At 44.9% G+C, this 20,165-nt stretch overlaps 1 protein-coding gene across 1 annotated transcript in view; it reads right to left on the bottom strand.

Annotated features, from left to right (window-relative positions):
* The window catches only part of FUOM (fucose mutarotase), a 54,150-nt gene extending 34,744 nt beyond the window's left edge, over positions 1-19,406 (bottom strand). The window contains exon 1 of the mRNA XM_085607913.1: positions 19,199-19,406. Coding sequence (XP_085464039.1) covers positions 19,199-19,283 — 85 coding nt within the window. The 5' untranslated portion in view covers positions 19,284-19,406. The remainder of the gene's footprint in view (positions 1-19,198) is intronic.
* Between the last annotated feature and the right edge of the window lie 759 nt (positions 19,407-20,165).

Here is a 20,165-nt window from a genome sequence, read left to right as displayed (position 1 = left end):
AGAAAGAGAGCTTGGAGAGAAGAAAAGAATGAAAAGAATGTCAAAGGAAGTAAATTGAAAAGAACTGTAAAACCAGAAGTTTGGCCGAACAAAATAAAGAGACTAAGATATCGATTGTCTCGAGTGAAATCACCAAGAGCTGAACAGGTGAATGAAGTCACGAGTCAGGAAAAATCAAAAGAGGGAGAAACAGTTGTAAGCAAAGAGTCCGGAAGGACAAGAAAACCTAACCAGAAGTATAAGTCGCCGGAATGGACGCATGTGGCCCTGCCTGAAGAACCCCAAGAGGCAGACAGTCAAGGAAATCCAGAGGAGACTTTGCTGAAAGTGGTTAAAGAAGAAGAATCAGAAATCCTGAGAGTTCTCTTGTCCGACATTGGAGAAGAAGAAGCGGAGAGTCAGGAAATTCTGTATCTTGATTGGGAGAAGGAGGCAAAGGACGATGAGATGCCAAACTGAATAAACAAAGAAGCTGTTGATGTGGAAAACAAAATAAAAGAGAAGAAGTAGAAAACTAGTGGAACCAAGTAGAAGCTTAGTAATCTTGAATTAGAAACTGGTCATAAAGTAGAAGAGGCTAAGTCAAAAGACACGGTCTATTTTAGTAAAGATGGCTAACATAGATGGTAGTAAAAGTAGATGTACATTCATGAAAAGATGGTGTCAAACATGTTGCTGTTGTACAGGATTATTAATGCTTTTATGGAGCATCCTAGCTCTTGTAATATCATTTAGAGTCACAATAGATACAATAGAAGGACATGGTCAAAATAAAACTAACATAGGTAAAATTTCGAAGGTAGTACCGACTGTAGAAACAAACATTCATTTGCATAAAGATAGGTCTATTAACGATTTTTCTAATAATGTATTTTCAAAATTATTGTATGAATATGTAAAGACTATGGACGTAAGGGACTGCTACGTCTGCATGCAGTTAGCTGCTTCTGTAGCAGAGGGAGTGACTTATCATCACCTTCCAGCTACTTATGGAATAACATGTAGTGTAATAGCTAGCTTATTTTATGAGTTAGGGAAATTAGAGTATTATTTTTCAGATGTAGATAACATTTTTGCGTTAGTACCTGCTAATAACAAGTTAAAAAAGGTAAGACCTGCTAAAGTTTTAGGTGAATTTTTCCTAGAAACTAGTGAACTAACATTAGAAGCTGTGTTTAAATATAATTTGACATGCAGTTTGCAGGAAGAAGAAAAGACATTTTTGATTATGGTTGAGGAAAGAAGGCATAAGATGCACAAAAAGGCATCAGAAGGAAAGGTTGAGAAAACGGCTTGGGACATAGAAATGGAGAAACATCTGACAAAAGGAGAGTCAACACCAACAATAGCTTTAGATAGGCCTCAGAAAGGAAAATTTTGTGTAAGAAGGAATCAAACTGCATATGATAATCTTTTTGTAGGTAATAGTGAGTGCCATGATACGAATCATGGGTGGATGGGGATTTAAAGGTGGAAGAGATCCAGTATTTCCTGGAATATATTTTATCTGTGGGAACAGGGCATATTATCGTTTGCCAGACCATTGCTATGGCACATGTTATGTAGGCCTGGTATTTCCAAAAATCTTTCACATGGACAGAGAAGAGGGTGTAAATAGTTTAAATAGTTATTTAGTGCGTAGAAAGAGAGAATCTTGGGCAGAAATTGTGGGTGACATCTTTTGTGCATTGATACCAGCAGTGGGAATAACTCTGAATGCAAATAAAATTAGAAGATTATCTACAGTAGTAGATCGCTTGTCAACAAGCACTGCTAATGGATTCTTATTGGTTAATACTGAAATGGTTGCCATGCGTGCTATGGTAATGCAAAATCGACTTGCCCTTGACATTCTATTGGCAAAAGAGGGTGGAGTCTGTGGAATGCTGAAAGTTCAACATTGTTGCACTTACATTCCAGACGAGAGTATAGATCTAAAGGTTTACATTAAAAATATTACTGAATTGCATGATGAACTTGTACCACTGGAGGTTGAAGATGTATGGACAAGAATGGGAAAGAAAATAGCTGCTATTAAAAATTTCTTAGCTAAAATAGGTAGTACTGATATAGGTAAAATTCTGTTTCCATTAACATGTGTGATAGTTGCATTATTAGTGATAAGATTAGGGTGTATGTGTTGTAGAAATAAGAAAACAAATAATAAAATAAAAAGAGATAAACTTAAGAGAAAAGGAAAAGATCCAGAAAAGGATTTTGAAGAGATAGCTTTAGATGAGTGGAAAGAAAGTATGTATAAAAGAGCAAAAAGAGACGAATATGGAGAAACTGAATTATGAATTATGAGTAAGAAGTCATTTCAAATTTCCGTAAAAGGGTACTAAATTTGGGTGTTTTGTGGTGATAAAATCACCAAAGGGGGGATTGCGGTTTTCCTTAAAATGTGTATATCTCCTCCATTTTATCGTGTTAAAATTAAAACGAATAACTGATTAATAATAGTATTAATTGTTTGCTGTGTTTGAATAATCAACATTACTAATTGGAAAATACACGTGGGAATCGCATATGCATGGCCTGATTGATATGTAAACTAATTTTGTACGCATACTAATACGAGATATTTTGAATTTGCATGTTATATGTTGCTTTTGTGATTTGATTTGTGAATCATGCTTTAAATTGTGAGTATAAACCGCAGTGCGTGTTGCTTTTGCTAGATAAATACACACACATAAAGGGTTTAGTAAGGGAATAACATTTTAATAGTCATTTCCATGTATTAATTACGTTTTGTGTCTCTTTGCTTAATTTGACATTTCTGGAGTGGCCACAAAATGGCTGCCATCCCTATTTTGACGGACAGACGAGATACAGAAGTCACTGAGTGAAGTGCGCCTGCGCTAAAAGATGAGCAACAATAACCTCGTCCTGACCCCAGGCAGACTGTACTCGTGAAGGTCACACCGGGAGGAGTGCCAATCCTCAGACAATGGACTTCTTTAAACTAAGAACTGTTATAATTGATGACACCATGGACACAAACCCGTATGGGAATCAACATGCCCTGAATGGACTAAGAAACTGTTGCAAATTATTAATAAATTGAGCATTACATCTAAAAGAAACATCAAGTGCATGAGAATTAGGAAGAATGATTCTGGTTCCACCAATCGGATTTGTTCTTAAACATGTATTGTAACATTTTGTTGTGATTTTACTATAAAAGAAGTAAACTAGAGAGGGTAGGTGCTCTTCATCTATCGCGCTTTACCAGATTTCCTGACGTTATGCTGGCGGAGAGGACGGTGACACTGCTGGACAGCTGCTTGCCAGAGACTCTGACGGACTGATCAGATGCCTAATTAATTACAAACTGATTGATCGATTTATGGGCATAGAGACGAAAGATCTGAATTTGACATAGAGGACGTCATTTAGCCAGATTAGGTAAATATGCGAATCAAAATAATGAATGCTTTATGATTTTCTTATGCTTTATTTAGATAAACATAACAATTCATTATAATAACTGTGTCGGGTTATTATTGGAAGTGTATTGATGTATATTGTTTAGAAGAATTAAGTGTCGCTCTACCCAGCAACTAAGCTGATCCATGGCCTATAGCATGGGAGGACCTGCTAGGTTAGAAAGCATTGAGACCATGGTGAGGTGGGGATGAATAGGTAAATTTGTCGTTACTTATCAGGTGATTGGTGCAATTAATTATTTTGCCCCTCCCATCTCCAGCGCATGGAATAGAGCGAGGAATTCCCCTCTCTCTCTCTCTCTCGAACCATTGATCTAAAGTAGAATGAATGATTGGTGTTATGGGCCCCACCAGTGAATGAATGAATGAATGTGGTTGTTGAAGAAGATCTGTGGTCTGTGACGTAGAAAGAGGATTTTTGGTATTCAACGCTGGAGCACTAGCTCTGCCTTTCATGTGGGCAGCTGGGTCACTGGATCTTTGCATGCCTTCAGGGATGGACTAAGAATATTTATTTATTTAATTTCTTTCTAGAGTTTTTATATAGCGCGAACTACGACCCGAGACGTCGGGTATCCAAGCGCTTTACATGAGCACCAGTTCCGTAACCTGAGGACCCTACAAGTTGTAAGGCACGGGAAGGTTAAGTGATTTGCCCAGAATTCCAGGATGTTGAGCATCGTTGCCGAGACAACAAATTGTGTGCTAGATTTTAGCCCCAAACAATGTAAGTATTCTGTCCTGTCATCCTTGGAGCATCACCTTGGCCTTTGTTGACAGAGACCCTCCCGGGAACTTCACTAACCCCCTGTTGGCCCGCTGCAGCCAGATGTGCAACTATATGCCTGCACACGCACCTCAGGCGGCCACCTCCGTTTGCCCCACACCTAGCTCCTGCCGTGCTGCCAAGCAAAGTAGCATCCCTGCTATTAACCCTGAGCATGTGCAAGTGGACATCCCGACTATGCCAGGCCCATGACACTGTAAGCGTGGCTTGTGCAGCAGGCAATCGGAATTCAATGCATACTAAGATGATCGATGCCTGTTGGTGTAGACATCTCTAAAATGGATAGCGCCCTAGTGGCAGGCAGTCCGGGTGCCTGTGGAGGGAAACCGGTGTGGTGCCCGTGCCCAGACCCCCCCCTGTCAAGTTGTAACCAGGTGAACTTGCTGCTGGGTATAACATTAGTGGGCCGTGCAATGAATCCTTGTTTTGGCCTCACACGCCTATGTTACCCAGTGATGGCAGTCACTGACAATGCACAACATAGGTGCAGGACCCTGAAACAGCACGTAAACACTTGGCATTAACTGCACACTTATCTAACACAATGATTGGAGGGACTGAACCTGCACACTTATCCTGCCCACCGCATTACATAGCACCTAGGCACGGGAGATAAGTGCTTTGCCCAGAAGCACCGACGGTATTTGCACGCTAACATGCGTGACCACATTACAATGCACAATCGGGCACCGGAGTCAGTACAGTGCGGCATGTTACAGTAAATACTGCACTATTTTCCTTATTAAATCCTGGTAAGTTTGATGTGCCCAAATTTAATAAAAGGTGAGATTATGAACACACTCAGTAATTAACAAGATGTGATAAATACTGCACGACTCCGAATGTCAACCCCTGCGCAAAAAGAAATTGTTTGTACAGGAGTCGAAAACTACCAAACCACTCATAATGTCCCGGTTTTCCACCCTTCTCAGATACACTGGCAGAATGTACATCACTGTTGATAGCAGGTGCGCAGTGTCGGCAGACATAATATTAAACGGGAACAAATGCTAAATCAGAAGACCACGTGTGCTGTGAAAAGTTGCGTTTGAGGGCTTCCCGTCACGTGAACGTACCATCCCCTTTAATTATTTTACCGTTATCATGGCTGAGGGAGTAAAGTTGCCAATTATTTCATCCTGTTTACCTACCGCCTACAGCGAGGTGACTCTTTTGTTCACTCTAGAGGTCAGACCGTGCCGTACTGCACTTCGGCCTTTAATCTCAGCACGAAAATTATTTAATACATTTTCTAATGCCTATTTCAAGCTGCATGAAAACACTCAGAGACTCAATGGGTGTTTACTCAAAGGAAGGGAACGGTCCTAACAGAGCTAAAAATAGAGTCGTTGGCTTTCCTGCCTTCCAGAAAGGAGCTACAAGGAACTTTGGTCCAGAGCTGCAAAACACAGAGATGGGGATTGTAATATCTGCTGTGTCTGCTGGACCCTCAAGGGAGGGCTTCAGACCGTCTGTTATTCTACCAGAAATGCCTGGGCTTCTCTCCAAAATTGGGCACATCATCTTCTTCCACAGGATGTTCTGCGTAGTTACAGAGGCTCGAACCCAGTTCCCAAGGTCAGAGGTCGAGCGCCCTAGCCGTTAGGCCAACTCCTCTCCCCGGAATATTAGTTTTTAAATTTATATTATATATTTCTGCCAATGCCGAAAAAAAGCACTTCAAACCCCCATCAGAGGTAAAAGGCGCTATATAAATGCAAACCTTTTTTCCCTCTTCTACCCATCCACCGCTCAAATTACTTTAATATTTCACTATACTAATTCAACCTAATCCTTTATGGGTTCCAGAGTAGCTTGCTACTCGCCCAAAAAAGCGCTTTGACGCCTCGCCAGGGGCAGTAAGCGCTATAAAATTGCAATTACAATACAATGCAACGCGGAAACACCAAAGGACCTGCACAATTGCCTCCCCCTACCCTTTCTCTATCCACCAGTGTCCTCGAGAATCATCTGAAAACACACAACTACTCCTACCGAGTCGGCTTTGAGAGGCTTCCAGGGAGTGGACAACTTTGTATCAGGTATTTGTGGGGTGTAGGACCCTGTAGTGATTCTCCGCACTAGCCCATAAAGTCAAAAATAGTCTAGCATATTTGCCAAGGTGGCGGGGGCTGGCCCCGGCCTGCCCCCAACTCCCGCAACACCTACCAAAACCAAAACTTGCGCGGGAGCAGTAAGAGAGGGTGGGGAGGTGGAAGGGGCATATAGGCCGTGCTGAGAAGGAGGGGAGGGTAAGCGGATGTTCCCCTTGTCACCGCCGATGCATGGAAGCGCTGGCGGGAGGTTCCCGACCCGACACTCACCGCCGGGCTCGGGAATAGGTACGGCACTGTGCCCCGCTCACAATATGGCCCAACGCCCACCTACTGCCCGGTGCTGGATGGTCAATGAGGCCTCGCAGGTGCCGAGGGGGAAAGAGGGGGGGGGCAAGCGGCTGTTCCCCTTAACGCCGCCGATGCGTGGGAGCGCTGGTGGGATGTACCTGACCAAGCAACTCACCGTCGGTGTCGAGGCGGGAGGAGGTACGGGACTAAGCAGCCTCACAGCCCACCGCCTGCCTCTTGCCCTGTGTTGGGTGGCCAATGAGGCCTGACGGGTGCTGGGAGGAGCCGAGCTTGGATGTTGGCACGAGGAGCGCCAACTCCTGGTCTGGGACCAGGCAGCGTGAAAACCACCCCCTACCCCGCATCTCTCCCCAACCCCTGCTAACGGGCACACCGCCACACCCTGAGTCAACCATCTAAAGTTGGTCGCATGAGGGCCATCGCTGGCGTGCTTGGACCCAGGGGGGGAGGCAGTTGTTAACGGCACTGACCTCACGTGCCACCCCGGGGGAAGCCTAATGGTACCAGGGCAGTAGCAACCCACCGCCTAACAAAAGATGACGTGCCGGGCGGAGACGCCCATGCCCACAATGGAGCCACCCCAACCACTCCCCCCCCCCCCCCCCATCTCAGGCGGCACACAACCTTCGCCGGGCCGCCCAGCCACGAAACCAACCACGCATGGGAAGATCGGGCTGGGGGGGGGGGGGGGGGGGGTCATGGAGTGCACACACCATGCAATCGATGTTAAGCGGCTACCGCGGGCACGACCGGAAGGTGGCGATCGGACAACCCTTAAGACGGCGTGTCCAGCGAGGCTGCGAAGACGGCGTGTCCGGGGTGCAAAAGAGGAAGGACAGAGGGTGGGGGAGGCCTATATACCCCCACCCGTTCCTCGCGCCCCGGAAATGACGCGCCCTGGGCACCGCACCCCCTGGCTGCCTGAGTAGGGGGGGGGAGGGACTCCTCCTCGAGGGGACCCCATAATCAGAGAAAGGGGGGTGGGCTTGTGCCTTGCTGACACTAGAGGCCCGCCCTTCTAGGGCACCCGGCGGGCGCCAGGGCAGCCGCAGGTAAAGGCTTTAGTCCTACTTTTATGTCTGGCTTGTCCTGGTTTTCTCTCATCAAAATCTGGTCACCCTAGTTCATTTTCAAAAACTAAAATTACACTGTCCCCTTATGCCAATGCTAAAACCGAGATGTGCTGCGACCCCGGTTAGTGTAAAGGGTCTATTTGTAACAGGGCAAAGGCCGAGGAAGGTACATCCTAACTGACCAGCCATCCCTTGTGGTGTTTCAATACATGTGGCCTAGAGGGGATAAACGTATTGTGTTGTTGTGCTTCCCTACGGTCCACAACCAGGGCTGTCTAAGACACTGCCGACCTAAGTAACGTTTTAGAGAGCATCGCAAAAAATTACTAAAGAGTGCCCTCAATTGGTGTCAGTGTTCACAGCGGAGACACGGAAGGAAGACCTCGAGAAGTCGATGGGTTCAGGCAGCATTGACTGTAAAGAAAGTTTCCGACCCCTTCGATGAGGTCTCCTGAGAGGCGCACTATCGTACCAGCACGAAATGAAAGAGAAACACTACACTGACAAAAACAACGAAGAGGAAGAATAGACACTGTATCTCCACGGTGGACTCCACAGCATCGTGTTACCTCAGACGCCACTCGGAAAAGCTGCCCCTCGCAGTCGTACTGAGGACCGTGGATCCGAAATCACGAGAAGAGAGGAACTGCCATCGGCTCGTTCAGATTGAGTATGTAAAATGGCTGTTTCCCGCCGACAGGTCTGCGGTATAATCCCACATCATTTGTTATTTGTAAAACGTGCTGATATCTGAGCAATTCGAGGAGGGTGGGGAGCAGTAATGTGCCGACACAACACCCTGGCTCACAGGTCGGCTGGATTCGAGAAGGGGAGCTGCCTGGCACATTTACAGCTATTTAGTATCAAATTGTTTAAAGGTCTGGACTAGAAACAGTTCCCAGAGCTTTTCTAAACCCAACAAAATAAACAATGCAAAAAAACCGACAGGTTCAGTACTCATCAGCCATGCCCTGTTTGGGAAAGTCTTTCACATTTTGGAAGAGGCCACACTGCAGACTTGACTGCGAATCGGCCTAGGCAGTGGGTATGCACATGCACTTGGACTGGGTATCAGCTAAGGAGCCGGGCTTAGCTGTGGCATGCAGGCACGTCTTATGTTGTGCTGATGAGGATAGTACATAAAGTGCTACCACGAAGTTGCCCAAGCCAATCGCCTGCTTAATGTCCATAAAAGGTTTGGGGCACCATTCCAGTAGAGGCAGTAGAATGAAAGCTTGAGCACAAGAGACAGCCAGTGCACCCGATTAGAGACGAAACTAACCGATGTCGATACAGATAGAGAAAGAGCAATCAACAAACAACTGCCTTCCATGCACAGGACCAGGAGTAGTGGCAGCCATTTTGGAATCAGGCATGCAAAGCATCTACTGTATTATAGAGCAGGTCTTTCCCGTTGCATAGTGTTTCCTACTTCTCCATCTCATGCCTCCTATCTTGACCTCAGCTCTCCCTTCTAACACAGTGAAGCAGACCCAGGTCATTTTCCCAAGACTCAACAGTCCGCAGGCACATCTCTGAAACTTGAATACCATGGACTGCAATACTGAAAAAGCTGGCCCTCCTATCCGTCCTAGGACCACAACAGCGAACGCAGATCCAGAATTCCTGAAGCCTTGGGACGACTTCTCACTGCAACTCCAAAGCTCAGCCCACTGAAGGCATAATAGGCATCCCCCACTGCAGCGCCTGCAGCACCAGGGACCCAGAGTGCAGCTACCACATGAATGATGCCAAATGAGGCCTCAGGACCCCTACTCAAACCAGCTTTAGCAGTCCCGCCCCATACAACTCAAGGAGAAGAGTCCAGCAACCGGTGCATCCCTACATGCTTCTGTTCCTGAACCTCTGCCCATTGCTGCTTCAGGAGCCCTTTCCACCTTGTTTAGGAGGGAAACTCTTTACTTCTCACCTATATGAGATGAGCCCCGATTCACAAAGGGACTTACAACTCGCTAAGTTACGAGTACGGAATCTCCGCACTGAGCAGTGCAGAGATTCCGCCACAAATACGTTGGAAAAATAATTAAAAGTAATGTGCACTTACCTTTCACCGAAACGGGCCCAATCCTCTGCTCCTGGGCAACGAAAAACATAGTGTCAGGTTTCCCCAATTTCTGGGACCTGTTTAATAAACGGGAGCTTAAAGGACTTCCGAAGAGATCATTTTTTTTAATTTATATTCTATTGGACAAAGCTTACTGCTTACGTGCGGAGAGTATTATTCAAATTTCGATAATTGGATTTTGATACATCTACAGCATACAGCTACTTAGAAAGAAAGTTGGATGAATGACCTCCTAATCCATTTTTGATTTTAGGAGGTTTCAATATCCGAATGTATTTGAGACTTAAAGCCCTGAGGAAGTCATAGGAGTGATACCCCCAAGCAACAAAACGCGTTACCTAAGGCTAAAAGAAGTGGATGGAATAAAAAACACACAAGAAGATACAGAGTTTTGTCATTGTGTTTTGATACTCTTGAAGTGTACTACACTGTAATTTGATTGAGCAGCGTGTGCTTCGAATGTTGTAAACTCAATGCATGGATGATGTTGGTAGGCTTCATAGAACATGTTCTGCCATATTTATGATAGCAAGGTATCATATACAAAAGCACAAAGCCTTAATTTGTGCCGGTGGTTGCAGGTGGTGGTGTCTAGCACTGATTTTTGGAGACCAAGACTTATTTTCATTATCTGAATTTGACCCGGAGGAGGGTGAAAGTTATGAAAAGAAATAAACTGCAAGAGTGAGATAAAGACACGTGAGGTGTGGGGTGTTGGAATTAAGAGGTGTGAGGTTAATCAGGATGAGGCAGCCTTGGTATGTGTCCACCCTGGCAGATGGCAGCACTGGGCTCCTAAGGAAATATGTGGGCCCTTTAATTATATTACATTTATGTGATGATTATCTGACAACTCAAGACACAGGGCACTGCAGTAGTTTGACTGATCTGTCCTGTGTTGTGTGTGTGAGTCGTTTTTGGGCGGCATGAGAGATTTCTCATTCAGGGATGTAGGAAAGCTGTATTCTACTGTCTGCGGCAAGCTGTTTTTACTTTTCTTGTGCAAGTTGGTCTCCAGTGTTCTGTGTACGCTGCCAGCCCTTGTTGGAGTCTGGGTGCCATTCCTTGTTGAAGGCAGATGGATCTCCTTTCTTGTGGGCTGCTCTGACTACCTCTGCAACTCATTGTGTGGGGCTGCAGCTTCCCTCTTACCCGTTTGAAGTGAGCTAGAGGTCTCTTTGCTTTCATTTTTTAAGTCTTTTTTGCTCTGGGTGATCTCATAATTTGTTATATAGAGTGCTTGTTACAAGTCTCCCGATTATTATTTGTTATTTGGTTATTCAAGAATCCTGGCTTTTTAAGAAGTATGTACAACAGACAGCTTAAGATGTCTCTCCAGGCTGACGCAGTGAATAAAATAATGCACAATACATGGGTTTTTGGATGACCCCCTTCACATGTGTCTTGTTTAGGAATGTCATTTTGGAGCAGCCCACTTTGTAGTCACTCAGAATTCACAGGGGTATGTATACATACTTGTTTCTTTATGCTATGCAGTTCAAACCAGCAGTTAAAGTGCCACCCTGAAGTTGCCCAGGCCTATTATCCACTTTATGTCCGTGTGGGCATAGACAGCAGCCGGGGAGAGAGGTTTATCCCTACAGCTGGGGAGAGAGGTTCCTCCCTACAGCCAGGGAGAGAGGTTTCTCCCTACCAATCACTAGCATAGTAGCAGGAGCACAGGGGATAGTCACAGAAGACCAGTTCCCCTCACTGGATGTGTTAGCTACACCACTGTTCCCAACATCCCAGTCAAATGCAGTCTGTTGGTTTTAGCTGTCTGCCCAACTTCCGCTTAATCCCATCCTTGCCTCCGACAATCTGATAGTCTGTGCACCCTACTGCAAAACACACAGCACCACTGCTACAAAGTATTACCACTTACAGCTGTTAGAAAACAAACCTAAATCAGCTATGACCTATTGGATTTGTCAGGGCTTGTTTTCATTTTAGGCCAGTACCAATGGCATCTCCCCCTCTAGTCACACAAGACCCATTTGGAGAATGCCTCTCCAATCTACCGTGTGAATCTAAACATGTCAAACAAATCTGGCTAACCAAGCTTGCCGACCAACACATTTAATGCCATCAAAAACTACGGTCATCAAAAATAGTGTCAGAAGAGCATCAAACCATCAGTCTCAAGAATATTAAATTAGGATAAGATGCAAATACTCAGGTCCACTTGCCTTGTACCTTACCTCAAAGCACTTCCTTCCTTGCCCCATGATCATAGTATTTCTTTTGCCACCCACAGCTAAATTTCCCACCCTGGCCACAACTTTCAATGATACATACTTAATCCTCACTGTTTTAAGTATTTCATAAACCCCTCTGAATTATGTTCACCATATCGCTGTTGAATCCTTAACTTCCTACTCACATTTAAAGTCGCCATTCAATCAATCTCTTAACTAGACTTTTCATCAAAGCACAACAGACCACCTACACTGATCTGCAAGACATACCCTCCCCAGATGCAACCGCATCATATACATTTCCTTATCTTCCATTACACCCTTCTCCACATGTTCCGCACTGCAGCTGCTTCACTAATGTCCGCCTCAGTTTTATGTTCCTCATATGACCTTTTAGGCTCTATTCTGCCCCTTCTTTGACTGTTCTTCCATAAGGAATGCTCCATATATCTGGAGTGACCCTTGCCATTTCCTATATTCTACTGAAAATGATTAACGCTGCAGCAAGGGCACAGGATCAAGACTGATTTGTATATAGCCAGGTCTAAACTGGGGTGGCATGGTGAGCAAAAGAATGATGGATTTAACCCAGATCTCTTGACTGGGGGTGAATGTTTTGATTTGTTCTGCATTCCGTCCATCAATTGTGTGTCTTTTGCTTTCTCGCTCTAAGCGGTGAAGCATGAGCATGATACACGCTTCTAGGTGAAAGGATGACATGTCAAAAAGGTGAAGCAATTGGGTGGAGTGCAAGTCAACAGGACTGCAGAGCAAGCGGGCGAGAGAGATGGGACTATACTCAAGATTAGCAATCATAATAGTTTCTCGTATCAACATCACAGTAGACAACACAGTGGATTTTTTCTAAAGTGGACCAAGGCAGCCCATATTCTTTTATAGAAGTCAGAAAAGAAGTCCACTGAAATTCTATGCCCTCCCAGTAGGGGCAGAAAGCTAGGGAGAATACGACTTCCCATCAGGGCCAGATAATCATTGCGTGCCGAGATGCCAAGTTCCTGAACAGTGACTATTGCTTTGGGCGTGTTAAAAAGGGCCACATAAGAAAGGATGACGTCAGTGGATCTCCAATCTAATTCCCGGGATTGACAACATGTGCCATGAGAAAGAGGTCCAAAGTACTTTCCTTTTGGCACAGTTAGTGACTACCTGTTCCTGTTTGAATGGAGACTAAGCTCCCTGCAGGATACCAGGTCCTTAATTGCAGGAGCCTACCAGAGCTGCAAGAGTTGTCTCTTGCTGGATACTGCAGTACGATTGAGCTGTTACGCCCTTACTCATGTAACCTGAATCTTGGAAACACTCAGTTCATTTACCATAAAACTAGCATATTTAACTAAAAACAGCTAACATTTTTAATATTTGATATTTTTCATAAAAACTTAATATTTTGTGGGGAGTTAGTTTTTTGCAATATTGTTTTTAAACTTTATACTGACTACGCTGGTGGGACAGCCACTGATAGCAGATGTGCAGCCAAATACTAAGCTGTTCAGTGCTACAAGGTTGTATAGGAAGATGGACTTCTCTTTAGGGAATCCTCTGATCCTAAAGTCGGGTTCCTCACTGGAACCCAGGTGTTCTAAAGGTACTTCGGATGCTGCTGCACCATGAAGCCAGGGAAACAAGGGGAAGGTAGTATCTCTTGTAATATAGGTCGGGTATGAACATACATAAAGATATGTTTTCAGGGCCTCCTCAACCTGCCGAATGAGTGGGGTGAAAACAAGAGAGTTAAGGAGTCACTGAATACTGTTTCCAGAGGTTGGAGTTTCCTCTGAAAGGGTGGGGATTATTGTTTGTCAACTTATTGTCCTTTGGACACACTTATGACTTAAATGTGCATTCTAATCTTGACCAGGCCATTTCTCTGAATAGCTATGAATGGATTCTTCTCTTTTAAGTACCCTAGGTTGGAAATATCATCAAGTCACGCTGAATGACAGCTATATAGGTTGTGTAAGGTAAATTCCCATTCCTCCATGTCATCCCACCACCAGGTCGCTGAATTGGTTTATCATTGCAACAAAGAATTGTTAAGCAGTATTTCCCAAACTGTGGGTCGCAAGACAATTTTTGGTGGGAAGGGAAAGTTTAACCAATAAACAAAGATGCCTTTAAATTGTTTACCTAGTCACTTTTACAGTGCTTCAACAACAACATAGTCAAATGACAGGCTAGGTCTTCTGAAAAGTTGTTGCTTACTAATTTAACATAGTTTGGGTGTTTACTTTTGTTTCTCTGCACAGCAAGATGCGTTTTTAAAGTGAATCATGTGACAATCTTAGGATGTCGGTTTTTTGCAACACACTCCAATTACCTATAAATTAACTGTATGCATTCACAAGTTAGGAAAGCAAAAAGGAAGGACTTTTTTTTTTATTTCTGAAGTGCGCTGGAAACAGATTTTAACAGGCTCGAAACAAATAAAGCCACGTAAATGAATGATGCCCAAATGATAAAAATTCACAGAAACCTCATTTCCACACATTACCATTTGAGTTCTATATATTACATAGTTTAATCAATATAATTGTGTGACTTTGCAAATGTAGTGGCCATTTTAATTGAGAATGTGCTTTCTGTAAATGACAATGCACTACCACCCGAAGATTTATTACATTCAAAACTCGCCGCTCCTCATGTCCATTGCAGGTAGGTGGTTCACAAATGTTTGCTGTTCTGAAAAAGTTGGCCGTGGTCTAAAAAGTTCAGGAACTAAGTTTGCAAAAAATGATAGGAGAGGGAATTCTCGTGCCATGGTTGATGTTCACTCATTTTTAACCAATTTGAACGTCTGTACGGTAACCTTATCTGTGGCCATCTTAATATGGTAAAGGAGGATTGAGACAATTACTTGACATACACTACTCATGATATACTGAACTGTGTGCTGTGCCTTAGGGGGTAGATGGCCTAATTGATGCACAAGACAAACAATTTCAGGTACTGTCAAGAACTCCTGCAATAAAAGACAAGCATTGGAAATGCAATAGGTCTCGCATTTGTTTGATTTCGAGCTTTTGACGTTGTAAATGGCGATGTTTTGTACCCGTGTGTTATGGAGTGCTTGTATGTGGTGTGTAGGAGAATATTTTGGGTTGGATTGGCATTGTTATTTGTGGAGCACTAGGAAGGAGAGGAGGAGAAGAGCAGTATGATGCAAAAGTAAGGCGATTGAGGAGAAGAGAAGAGTGAGGCACAAGGAAGGAGAGTGAGAAGGAGAGCAGCCGGAGGCACAAGGACGGAGAGTGAGGAAAACAGCAGCGTGAGGCACAAGGAAGGAGATGAACAAGAAGAGCAGTGTGAGGCACAAGGAAGAAAAGTGAGGAGGAGAAAAACAGCATGAATCACAAGGGCGGAGAGTGTGGAGGAGAAGAGCAGCGTGAGGCAGAACGACGGAGAGTGAGGAGGAGAGCAGCGTGAGGCACAAGGACAGACACTGAGGCTGAGGAGAAGAGCAGATCAAGGCAGAAGGACAGAGTGAATATAATCGCAGCGTGAAGCACAAGGAAGGGCAGTGAGGAGAAGAGCAGCGTGAGGCCCAAGGAAGGAAAGTGAGGATAATCGCAGCGCGAGGCAGAAGGAAGGAGAGTAAGGAGAAGAGCAGCACGTGGAAGAAGGACGGAGAGTGAGGAGAAGAGCAGCTCAAGGCCGGAGAGAGATTACAAGAGCAGTGTGAGGCACAAGGATGGAGAGTGAGGAGAAGAGCAGTGTGAGGCACAAGGAAGGAGAGTGAGAAGAGCAGCGTGAGGTAGAAGGACGGAGAGTGAGGAGAAGAGCATTGTGAGGCACAAGGACAGAGCGTGTGGAGGAGAAGAGCAACATGAGGCACAAGGGCGGAGAGTGATGAGAAGAGCAGCGTGAGGCACAAGGACGGAGAGTGAGGAGGAGAGAAGTGTGAGGCAGAAGGAAGGAGAGTGAGGGGAAAAGCAAGGCAGTGCATATATACTCCAGCAAAGGACCTCAGGTAAAAGAAGCTTCACCTTGAAATACATACAAATACAAAATAGCATAAAATGTATAAGTAAGTAAAGCAACTATCTGCAGACATATACAATAAAGAAAAAACTCCATATTTGTTCTCTTTAAAAAAGTAAGAAAAAGAAAACAACATTCCTCAGTCATTGAAGAAGGCAGCCCTTCAGGTTTCCCTGTTTATTTGTTTTTTATTTAAATTACGGCCCCCCTGTTTCTTTAAAAGTCAAAGGTAGGACCGGAAAACGACTTTTTAACTGAAACTTTTAACAGCAGCATAAGAAGCAAGTACCAGACAGCTTTGAGTATTTCTGTTCAGTGTTCTGGCAGATCTGAAAGGAATGCTGTCAAACAGAAATCACGTTATCTCTTCAGTTACGGCAGCAATAAAGATGCTAACATCGAGCCAAAATGACAGCTCTGCTTGAGCTTGCAAAAAAAGAGTTTTACATTATGCCAGCAGTATAAGGTACTTGCAACATAAAAATGTCCATACAAAATGCACATGCACAGGATGGCTCCTCTCGGTATCTGAATGGCGATCACTCAAGTCGCAAAAGCCATAGCTGACAGTTATTGAGTGGGACACTTGACAATTCTGGAGTGGTTCACTTCTAGAAAACGCATTTATTGATACTAGTTGTACAGATTACAGTTGTACAGATTTAGTTGTACAGTGGGTTTTTTGTTTTAAATGATGTTGTGTCCTTTATTCACAGTCTGGTGTTTGCATTCGAGGGATACTAACATACCACACAGCACTGCGTTGAAGAAAAAAAAACAAGCAGGAAATGTGGGTAGCCCGTCCCCCAGTAATAAAAGCATACGCAAAGCATGGGGGAAACACGTGCACTCTCATGGAGGGCTTTTAGAAAAAGAAGAAAGTTCCCGAAAATCCGACACTTGCAGAATATTTAAATGAGTTGGAGAGATAACTAGGCTAGGAGCAAGGACAGGCTAACACAAATAAAAACCATCGAAGATGGGGCAAAAAAATAAGAGTGTCAAACAAAAAGCTAGTGGAAAGCAATGTGTTGCTATCGGCAAGTCCCCGCACCCAGATAGCTGCACTGTCTGGCAAGTTTTGACGTAATCATGATGCCTCAGCTTCGTCTCTGGTCATGCATGTATCACATTACCTTACAAGCCTCTATAAAGCAAAACATATATGGATGGGCCCTACCCAACGAGAGGAGTCCAGCAAAGTATGATGAAAAACAATCATCCTCAATTCAGCCAAGAGTCCCTAGAAAAATTCTGAGATTCTGTATAACATCATGAAACCAGCCACCAAACCAAGAAACCCTTCATAAAAACCAGGGGGTGATAAAATCACGATCCTCCGTCATTAAACTGGACACCATAATTAAAACAGAGATTTTAGTGCGTGGAGAGTCATGAAACTGTAGATAAAATCGGAACTGACTAATGATGAAACCAAACAAAGTTACAAGCTGTTCTTACAGAATCATGAATTGCAGAGCTCAAGAGGTTGCCTTGGTATCGGTCTGGCCTCGACTGCATAGAACCTCCCTGGTGGGATGTTAATTGTTTACTCGAAGATCGTTCACGCTGTAAGAAATCCCTGAATGTGGCCTTAATTAAGCACACAGTCGTGTATAGGAAGCATATGCAACAACCAAACAAGCATTGGCCACGATGCCGCGAAAGTGAAGCAGACGCGATACATACACAAGCTTTGGCAACAAAAGTTAAAGTGATCGAGATTACGATCGCGTGCAACGGAGTAAGGACACATGGCGCTGCGCGCGTGCACGTTCACTGAAGCTTTAGGCCACGGCAGCACTTTGAAAAGCCTGTATACAAAATGTCTCGGCCAGATCAGCGCAAGCGCTGGATCAGGCGAGACCTAAAAAACCAGAAGGCAACCTATGCATTTTATCAGATTAGTGGAAGTTCCCAAACCTGAATCTAGTTTGTTCTAGGGTCACCAGTGGGTAGAACGCTGTCTTTAGAAAGGTCTGTGAGGTCATACACTTAGTTGACTTCAAGCACGTCCGAGTCTCCACACTGCGTTTCATGTCGTCCCGCTCACCCAGTACCTCCAGATGCCATATAAAAGGAGGAGGCTGTGCACCTCTCTGAACTCTTACCGAGTCTGGTGTTTGCTGATTGAACAATACTTTGATTTTTAGGTTTGGGTGACACCCATGCGCTTCATTGGTTAGAAGATGCTCAGAGTTGTAAAGATTGGGTATATCCAGTTCCTCTAGTAGTTCCAAGTCTGTACAAATAGCAGTGTGGTATCTAGCGCAGTGTCTATGTGGTAAGATTAGTGACCAGATGGCTGGCGTTGCGTACACACCTCTTTTCTATTCCTGGACTTTGCTTTTACACATCATTGATATTAGGTGTGCAGGTCCTTTTGGCTAAATTAAAAGGAACCAAGACTACTACAACTCCCAGAATGCAGCGATATGTTCTGATCAGTGATATATAATGCTCATTCATGGTGAGCAGAGGACCCAAGCCCTGAGATTAACAAGTCACTCAATTTCCTTATCTAGTGAAGACACCTGAACTGTGCCAGCTTGTGGGAGCTCCTAACACTTAACTCGTGCAGCACAACAGTAGCAGGCTCCAGGACACACTACTTGCTGCCCGTCAGGGTCCCAATCCAAGATGGACATCGGCCTGATCCATGCATCTCAGATGGGGCCCCAGTGGCACCTCGTGCATAGCTCCAAACTTGGCCATCTTGTTACGAGGGTCATCTAATGCCCGACTTGAATTCCTTTGGCCAACAGCACTTTGAACAAGGGCAATAGTATTTTCGCGGGCACGAGAAGCATGGGCCTAAACTGTCAACATTCAAAGTGAAGGTGGTTAAAAAGTCACCCTTAGCTGAAGGACCCCTCCTGCATTAGGCCCAGTTTCAAATAAGTCGAAGCCACTGTGTGTTCTTAAAATATTTGGGTCCTGGCATGACAATATAATTAAACGAAAAAAATATTTAATACATGCATCAAACGACAACTCCACGAGTGCTAGCAACTTAACTACATGATTAAATAGAGCGAAACAGAAATGACAACGTTGTAACTTGTCTTTTGAGGCCGTTCACTGGGCAGTGCTGCAGCCTGCATTTATGTGTGGGCTGCTGTGTCGAATACGGCACCAGGCACTTCTCGCTGGTTCTGATTTAGAGGATTCACACAGGGGAATCCCGAGAGCTACCAGGCCACGAGCACAGCTGTTTACCTGTGACCCGTCTCTTACCGATCTCATCGCCGTGCCCCATTCCGGCCAAGGCGAAGAGCAGCTCCGGGGAGAGCACGGCAGGAATCCCCTTCAGCACAACCATGGTAAAACACAGCAAAACCCAGGATCACACAAGCCAGCAGCTTAGATTCCAACAACATTCAACACGGAACTCTCACAGCATCACGCCTTGCCCCTGCACTCCCGCCTCCTCCCGAATACCACGCCCCCAGGGAGGAGCTGAGTAGGCATGCGTGTACTTCCGGCCAGCAGAGTATGCATGGCCGATAGATACATCCAGATACAATTTAAGGGCAGCGTAATTTAGCGCTAGCTGTATAGAGAGGCATGGGCGTCCGCAGAAATTTTTCCAGGGGGGGGGCGAACCTGGCAAATGAAGGGGCGTGGCTAATGTTAATCAATAGGGGCGGGGCTAAAATGGCAGACAATCAGGATCGGGTAATGTTCAGGCCAACCTGAGAAAAACAAGCATTGGCATAGCCAATAGGTCTCGCCTTTGGGACCTTATGACTGACTCACTGACTGAAGAACTTATATAGCGCACTTTTGCCAAGGCGTCTTGGCGCTGGGTAAGTATGATGCCGGCAGTATAAGTATTTAGTTCTGCAGCAGGTCCCAAAGGCGAGACCAATTGGCTATGCCAAAGCTTGTTGTTATATCTGGGCATGTTGAGAGGCTAGGGGACTGGGTCTCGATGTCGGGTTGGGAGCACAGCAATGACCTACTCAATTTGAATGCGTAGGTAATACAACCGGAGGGGTGAAATGAAAGGTTCACTACCAGGAATAACAGGAAGGTAGAAAGTTAGGCTGGTTAGAAAGGTAAGGCGGGGTAGAGGCAGGCATGGTGGTGAGGGGAGAAACAGATGCATGCTAGGAGAGCGCTGTGAGGGAGTGAAGCGAAATGGGAAGAGGCACTGAAGGTGGGTCGGGTAAAGACCGTAGTGAGGCAAACAGAAGGGTAG

This window comes from Triturus cristatus, chromosome 1_2 (genome assembly GCF_964204655.1).
Source record: "Triturus cristatus chromosome 1_2, aTriCri1.1, whole genome shotgun sequence".
In the NCBI taxonomy this organism is placed as follows: Eukaryota; Metazoa; Chordata; class Amphibia; order Caudata; family Salamandridae; genus Triturus; species Triturus cristatus.
This window is presented reverse-complemented; position numbering and strand designations above follow the sequence as displayed.